General features: G+C 45.0%; 1 protein-coding gene across 2 annotated transcripts in view; it reads left to right on the top strand.

Moving 5' to 3' along the window:
- The window catches only part of SH2D4A (SH2 domain containing 4A), a 661,947-nt gene that overhangs the window by 512,683 nt on the left and 125,453 nt on the right, over window positions 1-23,811 (top strand). For both annotated transcript variants that reach the window (XM_085640949.1, XM_085640950.1), the window contains one exon: window positions 9,781-9,985. In XM_085640949.1, the coding sequence (XP_085497075.1) occupies window positions 9,781-9,985 (205 nt within the window). The remainder of the gene's footprint in view (window positions 1-9,780; window positions 9,986-23,811) is intronic.

The raw sequence follows: 23,811 nt of genomic DNA, 5'->3' as shown, positions 1-23,811 counted from the left end.
ACTGATCACAACACTCGGGTTCACTCTTGCAGGGGTTTTTTGAAGATCTACTGAAGAAGTTATTTTAAACGGGACAAAATTGGGCACTTGAAAGTACACTTGTAAAGTCTTTCAGTGCATAAGAAGTAGGATTAATAGACCTCTGAAGGAGAGCTCACAGCTTTTCTTTCAGAACCCTTGTGAACTGACCTTGCCTGGTGGTTGTTTTTGCTGGACCCTTCTGCAGCTCTGCACGCCGTGCCACACCTCGCCGGACCCGCTGCGCGGGTCCCGCTTCGTTGAGGAAACCTGCAAGTGGGGGTCCCAGACTTTGTGCTGTCATCTGGAGGTCTGCTGGGGCTTGCTGGGGCTTGCTGAGGGACAGTAGCCGGGCTGCGAGCGGGGCTGCAGGGACTCCGTTTCCCAAGAGTCCCTGCCTGGCCAACCTGCTACACCTGGCCCACTCTCCCTGCTTGCCACGCCCCCGCGCACTCAGTGGGATTTAAGCTCCTCTTTTCCTCTGGCCGGCGGGAACCCTTGTGAACTGACCTTGCCTGGTGGTTGTTTTTGCTGGACCCTTCTGCAGCTCTGCACGCCGTGCCACACCTCGCCGGACCCGCTGCGCGGGTCCCGCTTCGTTGAGGAAACCTGCAAGTGGGGGTCCCAGACTTTGTGCTGTCATCTGGAGGTCTGCTGGGGCTTGCTGGGGCTTGCTGAGGGACAGTAGCCGGGCTGCGAGCGGGGCTGCAGGGACTCCGTTTCCCAAGAGTCCCTGCCTGGCCAACCTGCTACACCTGGCCCGCTCTCCCTGCTTGCCACGCCCCCGCGCACTCAGTGGGATTTAAGCTCCTCTTTTCCTCTGGCCGGCGGGAACCCTTGTGAACTGACCTTGCCTGGTGGTTGTTTTTGCTGGACCCTTCTGCAGCTCTGCACGCCGCGCCACACCTCGCCGGACCCGCTGCGCGGGTCCCGCTTTGTTGAGGAAACCTGCAAGTGGGGGTCCCAGACTTTGTGCTGTCATCTGGAGGTCTGCTGGGGCTTGCTGGGGCTTGCTGAGGGACAGTAGCCGGGCTGCGAGCGGAGCTGCAGGGACTCCGTTTCCCAGGAGTCCCTGCCTGGCCAACCTGCTACACCTGGCCCGCTCTCCCTGCTTGCCACGCCCCCCGCGCACTCAGTGGGATTTAAGCTCCTCTTTTCCTCTGGCCGGCGGCAACCCTTGTGAACTGACCTTGCCTGGTGGTTGTTTTTGCTGGGCCCTTTTGCAGCTCTGCACGCCGCGCCACACCTTGCCGGACCCGCTGCGCGGGTCCCGCTTCGTTGAAGAAACCTGCAAGTGGGGGTCCCGGACTTTGTGCTGTCATCTGGAGGTCTGCGGGGGCTTTCTGGGGCTTGCTGAGGGACAGTAGCCGGGCTGCGAGCGGAGCTGCAGGGACTCCGTTTCCCAGGAGTCCCTGCCTGGCCAACCTGCTACACCTGGCCCACTCTCCCTGCTTGCCACGCCCCCGCGTGTATTTAGCAGTACCAGTTAGCCGCTGCGCGGGAGCGTCCCGGGAGAAGCCCGGGACAAGGACGGGACCGTCTGTGGCCGTCCGGGGCTGGCCAAGGCTGGGCTGGGCCTCCCCCCTGACATCATTGTTTGCATTGTAGGTACATAGGGGCATATTATTATTGTTAATATCTGGCCTCTTGTGTAGCTCGTGTTAATGTCTACCCGTTCAGGGAAGAGCCTGAGAGGGGGGGGGATGGGGGAACCAGTCGTATCATAGGCACTCTGGACCAGTTCATAACACAGGTAGCTACCGTCATAGGGAAGGAAATTGAAATGACAGAGCGGCGCCTTTCCCATGATAACCCTCCGTCCAAAAGGTCCTCACTGGGCTCCTTGGCGCTTGTTCCTTCGCCTATATGCAACCCCGGCCCCCTGTTAACTATCTCCCCCCCACTAGAGCATTCACGGGTTGCATCTCTGAGGGCTAGTGTAGATAGGCTGGAGAGCCTGGCTGCCATATCTATATCTACTCCTACTGATGGTATCAGCTCCGACTTACGGCCCTGCGAGTTTATTGTCCCTACACCCTGCCCTATTACTCCTATTAATCAAAATAGTATCTCCGAGCCACCTGACTTGCCTCCGTCGGCCTCTAAGAGTTCAGCTCATACCAAAAGGAATAGGATTGCTAGCCCGAGGAAAGGCAGCTTTCCAAAACTCTATAAGAGACCAAGGAAGCATGATATCAGGGCAGGTGGAACTAAAGCGGGTGCGGGTGGGGGGCGGGTCACGAAACACCCCGGGAGGGATAAGGGGGGAGAGCATTCTGGCAATATAGTGGAGAAAATATGTGTAGATCTAACATCAGACTGCCTTGTAGCTCCATCTAATGATCCTCTTACAATTGTACAAATAGAGGAACTAATGATATCTCTGCTGTCCCCGGTTGTAGAGATAGTTAAAGGGTTGGGAGAGAGGCTGGATAGGTTTGAGCAGGCAACTCTGGGCAATTTTTTTTCTCTAAAATCCCTCATTAAATTGCTTCCCAGAATCAGGGAGGATGGACAGGGAGGGGAAACTGGTACTCGGGTGATTTCCGCATCCCCACAGGCCACTCCTACTGCTTCTAATATGGCACGTACTGCAAATGTGATGGCAGTGGCAAATGCCCCTGCTGTCCATGTTGCGGTTCCTTTAGGCAGTGCTAGTCAAGCAGGGCTGGCTGCTCCAGTTGTCTTAGCACAACTGAATGTACCCAAGCCTCATACTGCCCCGGTCAAGAAGCCTACCCTGGCTGAATTACCCGGTAGGAAGGGTCCTGATAAACCAAAGGGAACTGCGAATGACAATGGCTCTGAACAGGCCCATCCGAGTAGAAATAGTATTAATCTCCCAAAAGCGTCCCAGCTAGAAGCACCGCCCCCCCAAAGCGGCCCTAAAAATTCCACCTGTGAATTTGCCCCCAGAGTGCCACCCGTATGTCGTCATACTCACAAATGTACCCTGTCTGAAGGATGATCACTATGAATCCTATCAGGCACTAAAAAACAAAACCCTGCACTGGTTAAAGATTAACAGACCTCTACCTAGGGATCTAGACGGGCTGATCCTAGGAGTGAGAAGGGTAGGGTGGGTAGGTTATGGACATAAGCACCTAGATGGAGACTGTGTGGTGGTAAATTTCAAAGACAGCAGGGTCGCCCAAACGATCTGTAACCAGAAGCATGGTACTGGGGGAGCAGGCATCGGTGTAGTAGATTTAACCTATTTCTACCCAAGGCCTGTAGCAAACTACAATGGTACTCATTTAAGTGGGGCTGGAGCAACAATTTCTCTTACTTTGCGAACCCTTTCTCCCCCCCATTCTACCAACCAGTAGCCTGGCCTGGATATCATGGGAGGTTGCCTGGATATTGAACTGATACCTGTCCTGGGGTGGCCACCGGGCTCCTAAGTGTAGGTTACGCCCCTGAGTCATACGAGTTGGGTAAAAGCAATACCATCCCTCCTTCACCATCAGATGAAGCCACCCACCTAGCGCAGGTTATTGACCTGCCTGTAGGGGACCAATGTGGGGGCAGTGGACTAGGGCTAATAGATCAGACGGAGGGGACACCTAGCCCCGAGCCCCGCAGGGAGCCGGCTGTGGCGGATCCAGACCTTAGGATTTTGAGCTGGAACGTTGCGGGTATCTCGAGGAAGCTGGGCCTACCTGACTGGAATGCCCTTGTGGAGGGTTACTCTATTTGCATTTTCCAAGAAACATGGTGTAGGGAGCCCTGCCATAAGGTAGGCTATTCATCTTATTTTGTTCCCGCTGTAGCCCCCTCTTTAGGGAAGGGACGCCCCTCGGGAGGTCTTCTCATATGGGTTGCTGTCTCACTTGATTGTCAGGTGGTTCAGCATCGCATCAATTCACCCGATCTTCTTAACATCTCAATAAAGGGTGCATGGGGTGGCCTGATTTTGGACATCTTTAATATCTATGCTAGAGGCACGAAGGGAGGTTTACAATCTCCCATAATAGCTCTATTAGAAGGCTCGCTTAGGTAGCGTCCCAACAAATCTCGCGTCCTGGTGGCGGGAGACCTGAATTGTACGTTTGAGCCCTTGGGCCTGGACGATATTTTGGGTATTGATGAGGAGGACGCCAGGAGAGGGATTCCTGCCCTAGCCTTGCCCCCCATTAGGAGGTGGACCCAAGTGGCGGTACAGATTAATTCCCTAAACTTGGAATTTGACCATAGGGCTGTCAATGGGAGGACAAAGTCTGACCCAGCAGGAGCCCATACCTATAACAGGCCGAACCACACGTCAAGAATAGATTATATTCTTCTTGACGCCAGTTCATGGAGTATCCTGAGGGATATGGAGGTTGTACCGACAACCGAGAGTGATCACAATCTCCTCTCACTTGCCCTCTCTCCCCAGTGGCTTAATGATCAGTGGGGAACTTTATCCCACATAGCACCAAACACCCACGAAGTTTACCCATCTAACTGCGGCAGACGATTGAAGTGGGCTAAGCTCACTATGACAGAAGAGAAAGTGGCAGCCATAGGGGTGCTCCTAGCTGCAGCACAGTGTAAGCTGGACTCGCTGACCCGTTAGCCTGAGGAAGTCACTATGACTTTTTGCAACTTAACTAGGGCCCTGAGCAATCTCTTCATTGTCCCAAGCATGGCTCCCTGCGTTGGTATTAGGAAGAAGCCGCCTAAAGTGCAGGGATGGTTTACCAAAAAATGCAGGGAAAAGAAAAAAGTATTGGTAGGTGCTGTTAAAGTTAAATCTCAGGCTGCAATTAGGCTTGCAAGGAAAGACTACTCCCAGACCATAAAAGTAGCAAAAAGAGAGTGGGAGGAAAAGTTCTGGGTGGACCTCTTGGAGGCTAGTTTGGGCAGGGATGCTAGGGGATTTTAGAGTCTGGTAAGATCTAGGGACAGGCCTGTTGGCACTTTGCTGACGTGCAACATCCCAGCCCAGAACTGGTTTAACCATTTCCTGTCCCTCTATACTCCTCCTGAGGGGATTTTTATCGACTCCTTTCCTCTGGCCGACCACATAAGGGTCAGTGAGGGGGATGCTTTTACCGCCAGAGAAGCGGAGGCCGTAATCAAGTCCCTGGTACCCCTAAAAGCTGCTGGGCCTGATGGGATACCCGGTGATTTGCTACGTGCCAAGCCTAAGGAATGGGGGAAGCTGATTTCCACCCTACTTAACGCTATTCTGGGGGGGGTCCTGTACCTGAATCATGGAAGGGGGCGGAGGTTGTCCCTATATTTAAGAAGGGATGTCGAGACAACCCCGCCAACTATCGGCCCATAAGCCTTATTGACTCATCTCAAAAGGTGGTAGGGAAGTTGATTCTGGGGAGGGTGCTCCAATGGGTGGATGACAACAACATCCTGTCAGATCTCCAGGTTGGATTCCGCTCTGGAACTGGGACCATCGAGCAGGTCTTCAGATTGGCCCTCTTGTACTGGAAGGTGGTGGTGCTGGGCAAGGGCGGTCTTTACTTGGCCTTTATTGACCTTAAGACTGCCTTTGACCTGGTACCTAGGGAGGAACTGTGGAGGGACTTGCAGGGCCTGGGGTTGCCCCCTTATATCCTATCGCTCCTGATGAAATTACACGCAGGCAATTATGCGCAGGTGTGATGGGGTACGAATGGGGAGAAAACTGACAGGATTCCAGTGAGGAGGGGTGTCCGCCAGGGATGTGTGCTAGCTCCCACCCTATTTTCCCTTTATGTGAATGGGGTGGTTGAGTATCTGCTAAAAGAACCCGCAGACGCACCTTCCCTGGCGGGCAAACGGATTCCAACACTGCTCTTTGCAGATGATACCCTCCTCATCTCAAAGACCCCCCAGGGCCTCCAAAAACTTTTAAACCGCTTCCAGGAGTTTTGTTCCCTTAAGGGGTTGGTGATCAATGTCGACAAGACCAAATTCTTGATCATGAATCCTCCTAAGAAACTAGGGCATCCCCCGGCCTTGAACTCTGTTCCCTTAGAAAGGGTATCAGAGTTTGACTACCTGGGAATCCGCCTTAGCGATTCACTGAATTGGACCCGCACATCCATAAGATGCTCCTCAACCACAAAAGGGTGGGTGGTGTTTTGCTTAGGAAACAACGTTCTTCCACAATTAAACCTATCGTACCAGGTCTGCCTGCAAGGGCAGGTACCCCATGTTTCCAGAGGCTCCGCCGACGATTGCGGCCTTGGAGGACGTACTTTCGAACTCCTCCGCGCGCAAACTGATCACGCGGATCTATAGAGCTACTCAAAACACGGCTCCGGTTGTGCACACTGACTCTAGATCCGCGTGGGAACATGAAGCGGGTATATCCATTACCGAGAAGCAGTGGGAGTACTGTTGTTCCCAACTTGAAAACCTATCCCCTAATTATAGGCTGCGGTTGGTACATTTCAACTATCTGCACCGGACTTACCGTACGCCCATTCAATTGTGTAGGATGGGTCTGCGGGCTGATGCGCACTGTTGGAGATGCGGTGAGAAGGATGCCGCGTTCTATCACCTTGTATGGGTGTGCGGCCCCATACGTGACTTCTGGATTGCAGTCTTCAATACCGTGGGGCAGATCGTGGGGGTGGAACTGGAGCCGGACCCACTTGTGGCCCTCCTGGGATTCGTTAGAAATGTGCCTAAGGCCTCACGTAGGCTTGTAGCCATTTTATTATTACTTGCTAAGCGTCAGGTGGCGCTACACTGGAAGAAGGCGATGCCGCCAAACGTGAAGGCCTGGATAAGATCGGCGGTGTACTGTAGGGAGCAGCTGACCTCATACTGGGACCAGCTGCCGCAGCGCTCGCGGCCTGTAGATATCTGGCAGCCACTGGTGGATTGGTTGGCTAGTACGACAGCGTTGGAAGATGACCAAGCGGGCTGATCGTGGCTTAAATGACGTGGCGAGGTTGGAGTTCGACTGTGGTGTGCTATAAGTGGTGATCCGCCTGGCATAAGTGATCTGGGATATGGGGTTCGCTCTCTGAGGGGGTTTGTCTGTCGTTTGCTTTGTCTGGGCGGGCTGTGGGCGCAGCGTGACGATGATTATGTCATTTCGATCGTTTACTGTTTGCTTCCCTTCGACTCGGGCTCTCTATTAGTTTTGTTTTGTTTGTTCCATTGTAAAATGCTATATCGCTGTTTGAAAGTACGACCTCAAATGCTTGGGCGGAGTTCCGCCTTGTATACTAGCTGCCTGCCTCCGGGTTGTTGGCTGAATAGCGGTGTACTCTTCGATGGAACAATAAAGGTTTTGGAAAACAAAAAAAAAAAAACAAAAAAAAAAAAAAAAAAAACCTATCGTACCAGTTGTGTAGATTTATAAAGCCAGAGGGGTTAGCGCTGCTTTGTACGGGGCGGAGTTGTGGGGTACATGTAACTTGGAAGTACTAGAAAAATCTGAGAGCAAATTTCTGAAAGATCTGATGGCTCTACCTTTGAGCAAGCCCACAGTTCCTGTGCTGTTGGATCTAGGATGCAGATCGATTGCAGACCAAGCACGACTTCGTCCCTTGCTCCTGTGGGCCCGGTTGTGGAGGGTGCCCGAATTATCCTCTTATTCTGAGGCACTGTCCGAGGTTATGGCAATGGGGGGCTGGCATAGGATTAAATGGTTAAGGGACGTTAAATGCCTCTTAGGGGAGCTGGGTCTTGGTGAAGCTTGGGTCACTCGATCTGCCCCACCTAAAGCCACGATAAAGAAATTGTATTGGGAATGGGTCTCCTATAAGCTCACTGTCGATCCAAGTCATTGCAATTCCACCGCAGCCTTTTTGAGGATTAAAGACGTGGTGGCCTATGAACCATATCTCGACATGATTCGCATTCCCTTTGACCGGGCCCTGTACTTCAAGTTTAGAGTGGGGACTTTACCTGTAGGCGATCTAACAGCCCAGTGGAAATCATCTCTCCAGTCCTCCCCCTTCTGTGCCCTTTGTCCCACGCGGGTCGAGACGGTGGCACATATTCTTTTTGAATGCCCAGATTATTGTGCACCTAGGAGGCGCTGGCTTAAACCACTGTGTAGGCTTTTAGGTACTCGCCAGCACATTGTGGCCCTACGCATCTTATTGTCCGACACATCCACTTTGGTGGTTTGTGGGGTATCAAAATTTCTAAAGTGGTCTTGGTTGATTCGTGTAAAAAGGCTGTCTGTCTCAATTTAATTCTATTTCTAACTGTATTTAATTGGATCATGTCACTGTTTTTATTTCTCTTTTGTACATATTGTAATAACTGTGACTATTTTTACTTGTTGTAAAGCTTTTAAGATATTCATATATCGAAATAAAACCTAAAAACAAACAAACAATCAATACAAATCACCTCTTTTCATGCCCCAATTAACCCGTTTTCAAACAGGTCTATGAAAGTACTTGAATGTTTCAAAAAAGTCCTTTCAAAGTGCTCTCTTTGGGCCAATGACTTATCAACAGGTTGCAAAATGCACTATTTGACACCACTAGAAAAGCTTGAGGTAGGAAATCCTCCATGCCTTTGTTTGAGAAAGGCAGGTTTGCGCACTTTTACACTTCCTCCAAATGACTTTGGACATTGTGCATTTAAGAAGTGAGAAGCTCCAATGGTGGAAGTGGGTGGTGCAAGTGATAGTAGTGGGCAGTTCCAGTGATGGAAGAGTATGGCTTTTTTGGGGAAAGTGGGCAACATTCTCTTGAGAATATTGTGGAGCACCTACACTTATTTTTCGGCAACATAAGCACTGGATTTGCCCACCCGGTGGCTTCCTTTAAAAGAAGCACGGGAACCTGTTCATTTAATTGTTTTCAATTTTGCCGCGGATCCACCTTCTTAATATCTCTCATTTTAACTTGGACTGTCTGGGTGTCACTCAAAAATGCACACACTAATAATCTTACTCTACCATTCTCCGTTAAACCACACACCACATGCTTCTTTCCCAGTTTTTAAAGCTGATATTTCCGATTTTCTTGCAATGCATTTCTCTCCTCGTGAGCTGAAATGTCTTGAACTCGCTTCCTTTCAACACCAGATTTGCATGACTTCTAGGTATCTCTTGAACTTTATTTACCTAAATGATGTTGAACCCAAATGTTATTGGCAGAGTGAACTCAGACTAACAGGCCCAGTCACTTTCACCTAACCTGATGCCATATGTGCTGTGAGCAATCCATCTATGATACTCCTTTATGCATGTTTTAATTAGGAGTGGTTGAGTGAAATGTTAAATTATTTAATTGAATTGGGGTGGCAGAGGTTTATCCTTCTCCACATGTAACCTGTGGAATTATTTACCCTTAATATTTGGAGCTCAGTTGGCTGTACTACAAATAAGGAAACAGCTAAAAAGTTGGCTCTTCCTCGCATTAGGTTTACCTACTGGGCTTGTTGTCTGACTCTAGCGTCTAGGGGCCCATGGCCATACTCGCGCTTTATAAGTCTTTTACTTACTTACTTAATTATTAGAAGTGCACAATTTCCACAAAGAGTGTACAGTTTGAAAAAAAACATATTATAAAGCTGACGAGGGCAAAGTTTCAAGATTATGATCTTACAGTGGCAAAATTTCACAAATTTGTTCACTCCTAATTTTAAGATTAATATTAGGATTTACTTTTTTAATAAAAGAGAAGATTCTATAAATGCAGAGATTGCGCACATTAATTAAAAGTAAGACCTATAGACAACCAAATTGTATTGTATTCAATGCTTATTCTTTAGTATGTAAATGTTAACTAAGTATGAGACAGGCACCTACCAAACTGATATATATTTGTTTTTGTTTTATTCCCTTTTAAATTGTAGTACGAAAATCAAAGGCGGCCGACTTCCGTCGACGTTCTGTTGCCAAAAGTGCCATAGAAGACTATAAGAGGCTATCTCTTCAGGCCATTGAAAGGGGAAAAGTAGCTGCAGTAGTAGACAGCCTTTGTGTTGAGGAGGAGAAGCGACCTCCAATTCCTCCAAAACCTAAGCAGGAAAATTTGGAGTCGAAGGCAACTTTTACAAGGTACAAATTTAACTTCACTGAGCTCTTCAGAGATATTTTGCTGAGTTGAATGTATGTATGTGTTGGTATTTGTAGAGAGCGAACCTAGATCGAGAGCAACTGACCTCTGAACAGTGTACCGCAGATGTATTCACAGTGTATACAAAATCATATTCCAAAGGGAAACATGAAATATTCAAAATGTTTCATGGATTCTGTAGGAAATATGGTTTTCATAATTTAAATGGCAGCTTCCAAAGCATTTCTCAGAACGTTACCATTGTCAGGGCAACTAAGTAGCATGGAGGATCAAATTATGCAACAACTTTGTCCAAATTATGTGGCAAAAAGACAAATTAAGTGGCATATTCTCTATCAGTATTATGTTCATCCATTTGAGCTAGAAATACATCTATTTTTAAATCTGCAAATTATGTGGTAAGTCCATAATTACTTAGTGAACCACTGTCCATTGTGCGACAGCAATGCCTACATGTGGGTCCTGTGCTGCTGATGAGGCCCAAACAAATATAAACTGGTCTGGGGTTGCTTGTGGAACCTCTGAAGTTGGCCTCTCCGGGCACTTCAGGATGGACTGTTCCTATGAGGTGTAGGGTCAGTACTGATTTGCATAAGGCAGATGTCTGTTTACAGGGCATAGTGGGTGTAAACCGTTGAACTGGAATATGGCTCGAGCTCTCACCAGTGGCAGAGATTATTTCATGTATTCCATCCTTCACCTTGTTTGTTTTAGTTGAGGCCATAAGTGCAATGGGTATGCCGAGGCGTGGGTCCCATGCTCAGTGTACCACAGGACTCAAGCTATTCCCTACCCACAAGTTCCAAATAGTCTGAAAACTGGTGTGAAGTTGCTTTTGGCCCCTCAGGAGGGACCTGGCAGTGCAAAACGGACAGTGCTGATTTACAAAACACCAGCCTCCATCTAACATGGAAAATGAAAGAGTGAATTGGAATGTGGGCATGAGCAACCATTAGTGGCTGAGATTAATTCAATCATTCCATCCATCATCTTGCTGTTAGTTTTATTTGATGCCTAACTGCAATAGGTTTTCTCAGGTGTGGAGTCTGTGCTCTTGGCCCCATTGGACTCAAGCTACACTCTACTGTCAAGGCCCAAATAGATTTAAACTGAGGTTGCTTGTGGTCCCTTCTGGTGGGTGCCTTCCCTGGTAGTTTTGGATGGATAAGCTTCAGTCTCACATGGCGTACTGTGTTAAAAATGATAGACTGGAAAGAGGACTGAGCAATTGCCATTTTATACATCAGCCTGTTTGTTTTAGTTTCCCCCACGCCAAGTGCTTGCAAACAATGCTTTGATGAACCTTTCAGCACCATCTTCTGAGCTTTCTTCATTGCAAGAGTAGCAGGTGATCTGCACTGAGGAGGTGGGAGAACCTGACAAAGGAACCAGGGGTTCCATAGCTTAAGAATTCTTAACATACCCCAGGTGTGAGAAAACTGAATTCCTGGGTGGTCACCTGCAAGCTTTGTGAGCAGAAGCTCAGTAAACGCCAGTGTGAACTATTCTCCTTTGAGGCATCAAACTTGCAATGCCCCTTCATATTGAGAGTGTGTAGCCGAGAAATGCAGCAAATCATTCTGTGCTAAAAGTATTTGCACTATGCTGTCTGGAGTGCAATATCCAATTTGGTTTTTGAGAACAAAACACTAAAAGAGACAGTGAGAAGATGGAAAAACCTTGTGTAAATTTCACCTAGTTTTAGGTGAGCATTAGCCATAAGAGTTGTCAAAAACTGTAAAATCGCCAACAAACACAGCTACTCTTGGTGGGTTGTGTACAGTGCCTGGCTGGTGGCCTGTCCCTGTAGACAACCCCCACTGCATGTATGTAAAAGTCATACTCAGCAGGAATTGGCTGCCAATGGCATTTAGGAGGCAGAACCAGGCTTAAGATCTGAGTTGGCCACAATCTGGTCCAAGTCTGAAAGCAGGAGCACTACTATGGTCTGTGATCTTCTCTGTGATGCAGACTTACGAGAGCATCATGCTGGTGTACCATATAGAACCATGCAAGGGGTTGGCCACACGCTTTACCGTTTATCACAGGTTGCCATCATGTATGTGCAAAGTTCTGTACCATTCCAATGGGGTTTGCTCACCAGGCTGTTTTGAATGATCAGTGCTCTAGTTTAGGAAGAATTCAGCCCAGCCACCCCCGTCACTGCATGCCATTGGCTGTGCACTGTGTGGGATGGTTTCCTGCAGCAAACTCCCACCAAAAGGTCATTTGCTAGAGGTGTTGACTGCCCATAGCAGGTTGGATGCAGGGCCAGTCCAGACCCTGTAGGCGAACAACATTCTGCGCACAGTGCCATATGGGTGCATGACACATAAAGTAGGTGCATAGTAAAAAAACATCTGCCCTCATTTAGAGTTTTGCAAGCAGACTGTTGTCTGCCAGGGTTGCAGAAGCCATTATATCTGCCTCCCTGGCAGACGATCACTCCCCACCCCCCCATATTTAGAGATCTCCACCTGAATGGCATAGAGCTCTGTGCCTTCAATGGCAGCATCTCTGAAGGCACTAATATTTTGCTGAGTGGCCATCAAGTTTCATGCAGCAGCTCTGCAAACTTTTTGTTTTACAAAAAACAAACTTCCAAAGTGGGAGTTGATTTTTATAATTAATATAATTTGTAGACCTCGCCTGAGACATCACATGTATTGTCGCTTCGAGACATTTTGTTAGCATAAAGGGGGCTTAAAAGCCCCTCCATTGCTTGCAGTTGTTGGCTTCATCGTCACTCTTATTACCTGGCTTCTCTTTGGTCAGCATGTGGCAGCTTCATTCCCTCTTTGTGTGTTTCTCCCTGCACTCTAGACCATGGCCCAAGTACTGCTTCCTTTTTTGTGAATGTCCTTTCGCTGCTCACACTTTCTGACCTGGGCTACTTTATTTCTTCTGCTTGCAGCATTCAGTTGGAGTGCCTGTATTTTTAGATCACTTTCCTCCTGGCCCCACTCCATGCTGTTGTTCTCATTTACCCCCTTCCCATGCTTGTTCTCTTCTCTCTTACATCCTCTCCCTTTCCATCCTTCCGTTTCACTCCATGTTTTTCATTCTTTGCTCTCTCCTACATGTGTCTTTAGCCTGTGTTGCTTTTGGCCACGTTCCGTGCTGTAGTTGTCACCTGCTTCCCTCCCACGTTGTTTGATTTCTGAGGAATGCATTGGTCATGCACCAACCGCTCCATATTTACATGCTCTTTCCTAAGATCTAGGGGGCACATTTACTAACATTTCACACAAAGCAGAGTAGCAGGTAAAGTTGCTCCACTGTTTTGCATGAAAGGGAAAGAGCAGAAGGGTGCCAGACTTTCAAATATATGGAGCAATTCTCTCTCCTAGCACTGACACGCTTGTGGCTGCCTAGTGCCAATGCAGGCACCTTTGCATCCTGAGGAATAATTCAGCACACATGCAAAAAGGAAATAATGTGGTGAAATAAAAATATATTTCCTTGTTATGCCAGCCTCAGGTAGGCACACCATTTTGGCACAAAAACATGTTTTCAAATCTTTGTAATTATGGTTTTGCGTCCAAAACTCTGATTTGAACCACCGTAAGAGCCCATGCTCCACTCATGTTACGCATATTTGAAACAAGGTAACCCAAAGCAGCAATATGCGCTGCCTTTAGTTACTTTTTTTTTTTACAGAGTGACTCAATTCGGGATTTCTGTGGCTATTTTAATGTCAAAATGGATTTTGCATCAGGACTGCACCAAAAAAGTGGTGCAACCCGACACAGTAAATATGGGCCCCGGTACACATTTTCATGCTTTTCCCACTGATCCTAGGTACACATTTCATGCTTTTCTTTAAAGTCCTAAGAACATATTTTCATTCTTTCCTTTAATGTCCCAAACACAGACCTAGCATTATACATGTATCCCATGCAGAAATCTGCATGTGTGAAGCACACCACCCTGCTTAGCCAAGGTGAATAATTTGCCATTTACAATGTAATCTTCAGTTGTTGATTCTCCCCATCGTTGTGTGGTGATGTCCCTTCTGGACCCACTTTGGTTCTCCCTTAGGTTTGCTTATTAGATGTTTTAGGCTGTCTCTTCACTGCACAACTACACGTAATACATTTGTTTTTATGACATGACATCATTTTAGGGATACGCTGTACATGTTGTTTGTTAATCAGTGATTCTTCTTCGAAGTCAGTCTGCACATGTTGTACAAAGTTGCTTGGTATACATAAGAAGATGGTGTACTGTTTTCTTTGCTCGATTCAGCAACAGCTTCTAACATTTTAGACATAACATAGTAGCACAGCTGCAGCTTTTCAACACATTAGTTTTATCATATAAACTGTCTCGTCCCCTTGGGGCCAGAGAGGAAAATTCCAGCAGAGAAACCTGTCCTGGAACGAATGCACTCACTGCTTGATGTGCAGCCTTGTGTGAACTGAGTTTACACTCATGATGCAGACCACCTACCTTCATACACCACAAATGGGGTCTGTTGCAAATCCCAGAGATATATATCTCTGTGTCCTCAGAGTAAGGGTAGGCCTAGACAAAAAGATAATTTGCCATGGTGGGGATGCTTACTTTATACTGCCTGATAGTAATTCTAATTAATTTACACAAGAGGGTAGTAGTGTTCCCTGACAGGGAAAAACCTGCACATCAATACAAGAGTTAATATACGAACAAAGTCAATGGCGTGAAACAATAAAATGAAACAATGCTGTACAGCGGGGTGCTTGGCTAGTTAGAAGCACACACCACCCAAGAGTGCTTATTAAGCAAGTTAAGGAAACAACCTGCCAATTTAAATATCAAAGAACAAAAGCTAATACAGCACACTCTTAATCTGTGTACATAGGTCCTACTCGATAACCAGTATTGAGGACCGATATTCATTCAAATTCAAAAGGACAATCTAATAACTCATAAAGTCTTATATGGCAGTCCAAAATCCAACAAGACATGATGAACAGTCCGCGTAGTTTTAGTAGAAGACGTTCTTTTTATTGCTTTAAGAGACCAATTTCCAAAGTAGAACACAGCCAACACGTGTTTCGTCAGTACTTAGACTTTCTCAAGGCTATCGAATAATTCTATAAACTCCAGAATCAGATAAGAAATCCTGGAGAATCGGTACGTATTGAATACGAAATCCACACCATGTAATGGACTTAAGTCAGGGTAGTCTCGTGGCACTCACCTCCTATAACGGGCAAGTGTATAGTGACTAGAAGTTAGGCATCAGTATCGGTCAAAAACCATATGAGGAAACATACAAACCATGGTAATGGATAGTCATAAATGCATGAATGCATAACATAGAATATAAGTAACCTGCATCAAGCAAATGGGAAATGGGGAGCAGGGAAGGCAAACAGGAAAGATCACAGATAATTATAAATAATTATAAAGATCCTCGCTAATGTTAAGCCCTGAGGGCGTCTTGGTATCGAGCTCCAGAATATAGCATGTTTCCAGCTGCCTGAGCTTTTTCTCTCAATTACCATCACATATATATTTATATTTCTAAATCCTTTCCTCTTCTATCCGTCCACTATCCATTTCAATTCAAATAACAGACTAACATTTCCACCAATCAAATTAATTTTATATTTCACTATACTAATTCACCACTAATCCTTTATGGGTTCCGGAGTGGCGTGAAACAATAAAATGAAACAATGCTGTACAGCGGGGTGCTTGGCTAGTTAGAAGCACACACCACCCAAGAGTGCTTATTAAGCAAGTTAAGGAAACAACCTGCCAATTTAAATATCAAAGAACAAAAGCTAATACAGCACACTCTTAATCTGTGTACATAGGTCCTACTCGATAACCAGTATTGAGGACCGATATTCATTCAAATTCAAAAGGACAATCACATAACTCATAAAGTCTTATATGGCAGTCCAAAATCCAACAAGACATGATGAACAGTCCGCGTAGTTTTAGTAGAAGACGTTCTTTTTATTGCTTTAAGAGACGAATTTCCAAAGTAGAACACAGCCAACACGTGTTTCGTCAGTACTTAGACTTTCTCAAGGCTATCGAATAATTCTATAAACTCCAGAATCAGATAAGAAATCCTGGAGAATCGGTACGTATTGAATACGAAATCCACACCATGTAATGGACTTAAGTCAGGGTAGTCTCGTGGCACTCACCTCCTATAACGGGCAAGTGTATAGTGACTAGAAGTTAGGCATCAGTATCGGTCAAAAACCATATGAGGAAACATACAAACCATGGTAATGGATAGTCATAAATGCATGAATGCATAACATAGAATATAAGTAACCTGCATCAAGCAAATGGGAAATGGGGAGCAGGGAAGGCAAACAGGAAAGATCACAGATAATTATAAATAATTATAAAGATCCTCGCTAATGTTAAGCCCTGAGGGCGTCTTGGTATCGAGCTCCAGAATATAGCATGTTTCCAGCTGCCTGAGCTTTTTCTCTCAATTACCATCACATATATATTTATATTTCTAAATCCTTTCCTCTTCTATCCGTCCACTATCCATTTCAATTCAAATAACAGACTAACATTTCCACCAATCAAATTAATTTTATATTTCACTATACTAATTCACCACTAATCCTTTATGGGTTCCGGAGTGGCGTGAAACAATAAAATGAAACAATGCTGTACAGCGGGGTGCTTGGCTAGTTAGAAGTACACACCACCCAAGAGTGCATATTAAGCAAGTTAAGGAAACAACCTGCCAATTTAAATATCAAAGAACAAAAGCTAATACAGCACACTCTTAATCTGTGTACATAGGTCCTACTCGATAACCAGTATTGAGGACCGATATTCATTCAAATTCAAAAGGACAATCTCATAACTCATAAAGTCTTATATGGCAGTCCAAAATCCAACAAGACATGATGAACAGTCCGCGTAGTTTTAGTAGAAGACGTTCTTTTTATTGCTTTAAGAGACCAATTTCCAAAGTAGAACACAGCCAACACGTGTTTCGTCAGTACTTAGACTTTCTCAAGGCTATCGAATAATTCTATAAACTCCAGAATCAGATAAGAAATCCTGGAGAATCGGTACGTATTGAATACGAAATCCACACCATGTAATGGACTTAAGTCAGGGTAGTCTCGTGGCACTCACCTCCTATAACGGGCAAGTGTGTGGTGACTAGAAGTTAGGCATCAGTATCGGTCAAAAACCATATGAGGAAACATACAAACCATGGTAATGGATAGTCATAAATGCATGAATGCATAACATAGAATATAAGTAACCTGCATCAAGCAAATGGGAAATGGGGAGCAGGGAAGGCAAACAGGAAAGATCACAGATAATTATAAATAATTATAAAGATCCTCGCTAATGTTAAGCCCTGAGGGCGTCTTGGTATCGAGCTCCAGAATATAGCATGTTTCCAGCTGCCTGAGCTTTTTCTCTCAATTACCATCACATATATATTTATATTTCTAAATCCTTTCCTCTTCTATCCGTCCACTATCCATTTCAATTCAAATAACAGACTAACATTTCCACCAATCAAATTAATTTTATATTTCACTATACTAATTCACCACTAATCCTTTATGGGTTCCGGAGTAGCGTGCTACTCGCCGAAAAAGCACCTCAACACCTCATCAGGGGTAGCAAGCGCTATATAAATAAAAAACCTTTTTCCCTCTTTTATCCCTTCGCTATCCTTCTCAATCCAAATAAATGTCTTACATATCCAATACTCAAATTACTTTCATGTTTCACTATACTAATTCACCACTAATCCTTTATGGGTTCCGGAGTAGCGTACTACCTGCCAAAAAGCGCTTCAACACCCCATCGGGGGTAGCAAGCACTATATAAATGCAAACCTTTTTTCCCTCTCCTATCCCTCCACTATCTTTCTCAATTTCAAATAACTGATTTACGTATCCACCACTCAAATTACTTTCATGTTTCACTATACTAATTCACCACTAATCCTTTATGAGTTCCAAAGTAGCATGCTACTCACCGAAAAAGTGCTTTAACACCCCATCAAGGGTAGCAAGCGCTATATAAATGCAAGCCATTTTCCCTCTTCTATCTCTCCACTATCCTTCTCAATCCAAATAACTAACATATCCACCACTCAAATCACTTTCATATTTCACTATACTAATTCACCACTAATCCTTTATGGGTTCCGGAGTAGCAGGCCACTCAGCGAAAAAGCACTTTAGCGCCTTGTATGGGGTAGTAAGCGCTATATAAATGCATTTACAATAAAATACAATACAATCTCTTTGACTGTGATATCTGAGCTCATAAGAATTCCTATGATCAAGACATTGCTAGACTTACTGCAATACCAAGCATTAGCATAGCCTGAAGGTCTCATAAATGCGAGATCTATTGGCTGTGTCAATGTTTTGTTTAGCCAGGTTGTTCTGCATGACTGAAAGAAAACGTTTTTTTTTTAAAGTGCTATGATGAGTTCAACACTGGCCATGTTATAGGGCGTATTTTTTTACTTTCGACAGCGCTGCTATACAACATTCCTTAAAAACAAAATTTCTTTAAAAAAATCGAAATAGCCAAATAGAAAAGCTATTTGGCTTTGTCAGTGTTTTTTACCATGTTGTACAGCAATGCAGCTGGTGTGCAACATGGTTGAAAGTAAAAAAAATAAATAAACATTATGACACAGCCAGCATTGACCCCGTTATAATGCTTTTAAAAAAAGGTTTCAGCCATGTTACACTGCCATGACGCCCTGCTCTACAACCTGGCTAAAAACCATTGACAAAGCCAAAAGATCTTGCATAGGTGAGACCTATTGGCTTTGCCATTGCTTCTCTTTTTTTTTGCCTTCAGGACCACTAGGATTTTCCCGGCAGTCCAGAAAAAAATAAAAGTACATCAGACCATCTGTGCTGAATAGGGTCTTTACTTACACTAACGGCCCCACATCTAAGTTTGTTGAACCATGGGTGTAAGGTTTCCGCTAGCCAAGCAAGCTGGAGCAACACCAGAGGCAACTTGATGGTCCGACTAACTTTAAATAATGTGGGCAGACCATCAGTTTGGTAGCCCTGAAAAGTTTGATACATTCTACAAATTAACATAACCAGTGAATCTTCTCGGAATGCCATGTGTAAATGTTTCACATTTTGCATTCAGCACTCTCAATGATTTTGTAGTAGTGAGGTGTGGCTCAGCACAATCTACTAATAATAATATTATACATATGTTTAAACTTGGTTTTGTCACTATTGTTTAATACTATCTCTGCCTTCTTACCCTATAATGGGGTGTACTCAGTAAAGTAACTACCTTAACTGCATGTCTCAGTCTCTGAAAAGACACATTTTAATACAAACTCATTCATCGACATGGTTACATAAGCCTCTAAATTGTAGTTGGGAACTAAGAGCTCATTTAGAGTTTGATGGAACTGTTGAATCAACATACATTAAGCGATTCATTTGTCATGCCACATTTGTTGTTCCCACAACCCATAAAGGTGGGAAAACCACAGTCGTTCTACTAATGGAGCCTTAGTTGTCTCCAACAATGGAAACCCTTGGCCTGTACTTCTAAGAGATTGTGACAATTGATTTACCTTACTTAGAGAGGGATGGGCATCACTGGATTTCCCCTCTTAGGACAGTCATGCAAGGCATGGCAGTGTGACTGCCAGGGGAGGTATGGTGGACCCAAGCAAGTAAGCAAAACAAAAAAACAGACACTCCAGAAGAAAACCCCCTGTATGTCAGGGCCATAGCTTTTTCTGTTTCTGCTATGGGATTTTGTTTTGAAAAACAAAAAGTGCCTGACAGGCCACAACAATGTGATGTCTGCTCGGCAAAAAGTTTTTGCTGCAGTTCAACCACTGCACCACCATTTGTTCTGAAGGCAGTGAGATCTTGACCAGAAAGGGTCGGGGCACTATTATTATTGTGGGTGATTCTCCACCAGAGGAGCACCTAGATGGCTACCCACCAAACATTGCATGAACTCTTTTTGAATCTGAAGATTCATTTGTTACTGTCCTTTGGCATGTTACTCGGTACAGTGTGGGTCCCACCTTTGCGCTTTGCTACACAACATTGGCAATCTCCAGCACTGGCAAGTTTCTTCACTTCACCCCATTGGCAAGCTTCTTCAATTCTAACCGTTTGTTTTTCTCTTTTGATGCCATCTCTTTCTCTTTGGCTTTTTCTTGTTCCCCGAAAATCTCTGCACTTCATAGACTTCTACAACTCCACTTCCACTTGAAGTTTCTGAAGCACTTTGACAGTGCTATCTATGGATGCATGACTATCATGATCCAGGAGAGCGGTTCTTCACCTGTGGTCTGGGCAGTGGCTTGGATCTCACTGGTAACTTCACCTGTAACCAACTGTTAGTACCATGTTCTGAGTACAGGGACTGTAGTCACCCATTCTAAAAGGAATATTACTTTGGATGAGTCTCACTTGCCCGCCATTGTCTGGTATTCTTCTAGTGAGCAACACACAGACTTTATGTAGAGCAGTGTTCAGGAGACTCCTGCAGAAGAAGATACATTGGGTCTTCTAGATAAATAAAACAAGAACTAGGTTGTCACATGGACACAGGACAGACCCCTTTTACACTACAACTACTGTGACATGCTATGTTTACACAAGTATCTGAATTCCATGCCAATCTTCCTGTTCCATCTGATGATAATAGGCAGTGTAAACCCTCATTTCGAGCTGGGTGATTTGTCCCAGCACTTCACTGTGCATATAGGAGGCAACATCTAGGAGATTCATTATGGGTGGATCAGTGCACTTGTGAGACTCACGTATTCTTTGGTGATTTGGCCCAGTGTGCAATATCAAAAATGCCTGAGATAGCAGAGATTTTAAGGTGGGTGACCTGTTGCAAAGGTAAAATGCTGGTATAGTCTCAGTGTGAAATTGTGATATCTTTGTCACTTTACTGTTTCTACATTTCATTGGGTGTATTCTTTGGTGGTAATTGTGATCAGTTGCTGGTCAGGATGGTGAGAACAACAATATTATCCTCGCATCATAGCTGCTGCTTTTCAAGATCGAGAGTCCACAGTGGTTTCAGCTCCTCCCTTGGATCACAATTGACTGCTTCTGCACTACAGTCACTCATCAAGCCTACTGTAATGGCTGTGCTGTATTGAAGATTGCCTGGCGCTCCTTTTATGATTCAAAGGCTGGAAGGGGAGGATAACCCCTCTCATCGAGGAGACACCAGAAGAGCTTTTCTACCTGTAGTCTGCTGGCAAATACATAAGTAAGAAGGTCCTACCAGAGGAAGATGCTTTCAGCAGGTATTACCCTACTGATATCCTGACCTGCTTTGCTTGCACAGTATTCCTTATACAATTACAAAAGAATAGCTGGATCAGGGAGGGTACCACTACCCTGTTTCTAGTAAAAATGTATTCCATCTTGGACTTCTAAGCAGAATTTTCAGAAATGTTAGTAGTTGACTCTCTGTTCAGCGGCATTAATTGACGTACTAACGTTGCAGTGAAAGGCACCTCACCAGAAGATCCTGTTCTGTGAACAACTGGATGGACATGTCCCTCAAAGTAGTACATTTTGCTGCTGTTTTTACACTGTGCACTGTGGCCTGCCAGTCTCTTTTTTTGTGAATTACAGGCCCTGCTTACAGCTTTGGAAAAAGACAAGTGCTGTGCCCATCCTGGATATGATGGAAACTCCTCTGCATTTTCTGTCAGCTATGGCTTCTAATGGTTTGAAGGCAGCAAGCCCTCATTGCATTCCTTCAAAGTCTATTCTCTGACAATGTTGAATATGCTGAAGAAAGGGGAGCTTCTCTACATTAATAATCTCCATCTGCGTCATAGATGCATCCACCTGATAGACCCCTACCTGTTGGTGGTATGACTCACGCTACCCCTTTTTGCCTGGAAGATGTGTGGAGGGGGTAAGTTACCCTGTCTGGCTGATCGAGTTTTATATGTCTACATTCCAAACAAATAGCCTTCATGACCGTATGATCACAGAGAACACTAAGTGCACATGAACCATATAAAGTATGATTTTTTAAAGTTTATAGAGAGCACAATTCCTTCTGTGCATGGTCCCTATACATAATGTTTCTGGGCATAATCCCACAACACACTCTCAGGTAAAAGCGAAGCATTCCAAGTATTGATTTTATCAAGTGCCTTAGTAGGCACATCTCTCAGAGGTACATGTAAAATGTATATGCTGTTGCATTCCAGGCATCTGCAACAAGCTGTAAATACACTATTTGGGGGGGTGTTTTTAATATACTCCCACTGCTGGAGAGTCTAACACCCTGGTGGAGAAACAATAGAAAATCCTGAAGCACTTCCATTGAGATCACATATTCAAGACCATTGGAAGAAATGTACACCTAGTCGAAGATGCAGAAAATGGAGACAGAGTTTCACTGAAGTCTAGCCATGATGGACTAAGAGTCATTTGTAGAGTTGTCAACATTTCAAAATAGACCTTTTCCAAGATATTAACAGTCACAGAATTGGATGACAAGGGTGGATATGACAGATGAGCTATTCTTGTCCCCATGCGTTCAACTCTTTCAGAGCCCATCATTCAGGCTAGCAGCAGCTACCTGGTGTGTCATAAAGTTCACCTTTTTTGTTAGTAATGATGAAGTGGGTCAGATGCGCCTGTGCAGGAAGAAGTCAATGGTTCTGTTCAATTGGCCCATCTGACTCCTGTTCAGTGTACGGTTGTTGACCAGCTTTAGAAAAATCAGCCTATCGTCTTTCTCAGACTACAGGGTTCCTAGGATTTATAATAAACATGGTGATGCACATGCTGAAGCACTCCACAAAAACCCTCCCCTGGATGAGGTGAACTGCTAATATTAGTGACAAAAAAAAATATGGCTTTGAAAACCCACACATAATGAGTGAGGAGCCCAGAATTGTCGATACAAGGGCTATTCCATGGTCTGTTTCACTCCTGGGGCCTGCAGAAATGGAAGAATGTTCACTTCAGAATGGCTAGAGGTAGTCACAACTGATTCTATTGGACCATTATTTGAAAGGAGCACAATGCTTGTGGTTGATCTGTATGGAGGCATGGAATGGAAACTCCTCTTTTTGTATAAAAGACACATTTAATAATAGTCAGCGTCAGAGCAACCCCCTCACCCCAACTTGAATAGTTGATTAGGCCTGGGCAAACTTTTTAATAATAATAGTAATAGTAATCAGAGTAATTTCAGTAAGTACGCATTACGTTTGTGATGTGAAATTACTGAAATTACTCAGTTATGCCAGCTAGAGTAATTAAGAGTAATTTGGGGCACAGGAACAAGGAACTGGGGCCCTGGCATACAAAGGGCTTGCGTTGCCCTGGCGTAACGCAAGGTGATGCAAGGCAACGCAAGCACTTTAGTGACATTTATTAGGCCACACAAAGCCACCTTGCATGGCCCTGCATGGCCTAGTAACACAAGGTAGGTCAAATCGCTGCCTTAAGTTGCTGCATTGGGAAGGCATTCCTTGGGTGGATCATGGGTGTTCCCATGCATCCAGCCAATGGATTTTGACTGAATTTCAAATTTACTAAGGGTAATAATCTTGGGATTGCATCAACATGGTATGCCTTCCTCAGTGAGGTGTAAAAAGGAGAATTGCCTCTAAGTATTATTTTTATACAGTAAGGTGCCCCATCATGAGGGGGATAGCTTTGAGGTGCTTTGCCAGGTTGAAGATGCCACACCCACAGTAGCTGGAACATCTTCAGTATGGTAAAGATCAGCTAGCACATGTATAGCCCCTGGCTGCCTGACCTGAACTAGAAGAGTGTCAGGCTTACCTTTGCTCAGCCTG

This window comes from Triturus cristatus, chromosome 2_2 (assembly GCF_964204655.1).
Source record: "Triturus cristatus chromosome 2_2, aTriCri1.1, whole genome shotgun sequence".
In the NCBI taxonomy this organism is placed as follows: Eukaryota; Metazoa; Chordata; class Amphibia; order Caudata; family Salamandridae; genus Triturus; species Triturus cristatus.
This window is presented reverse-complemented; position numbering and strand designations above follow the sequence as displayed.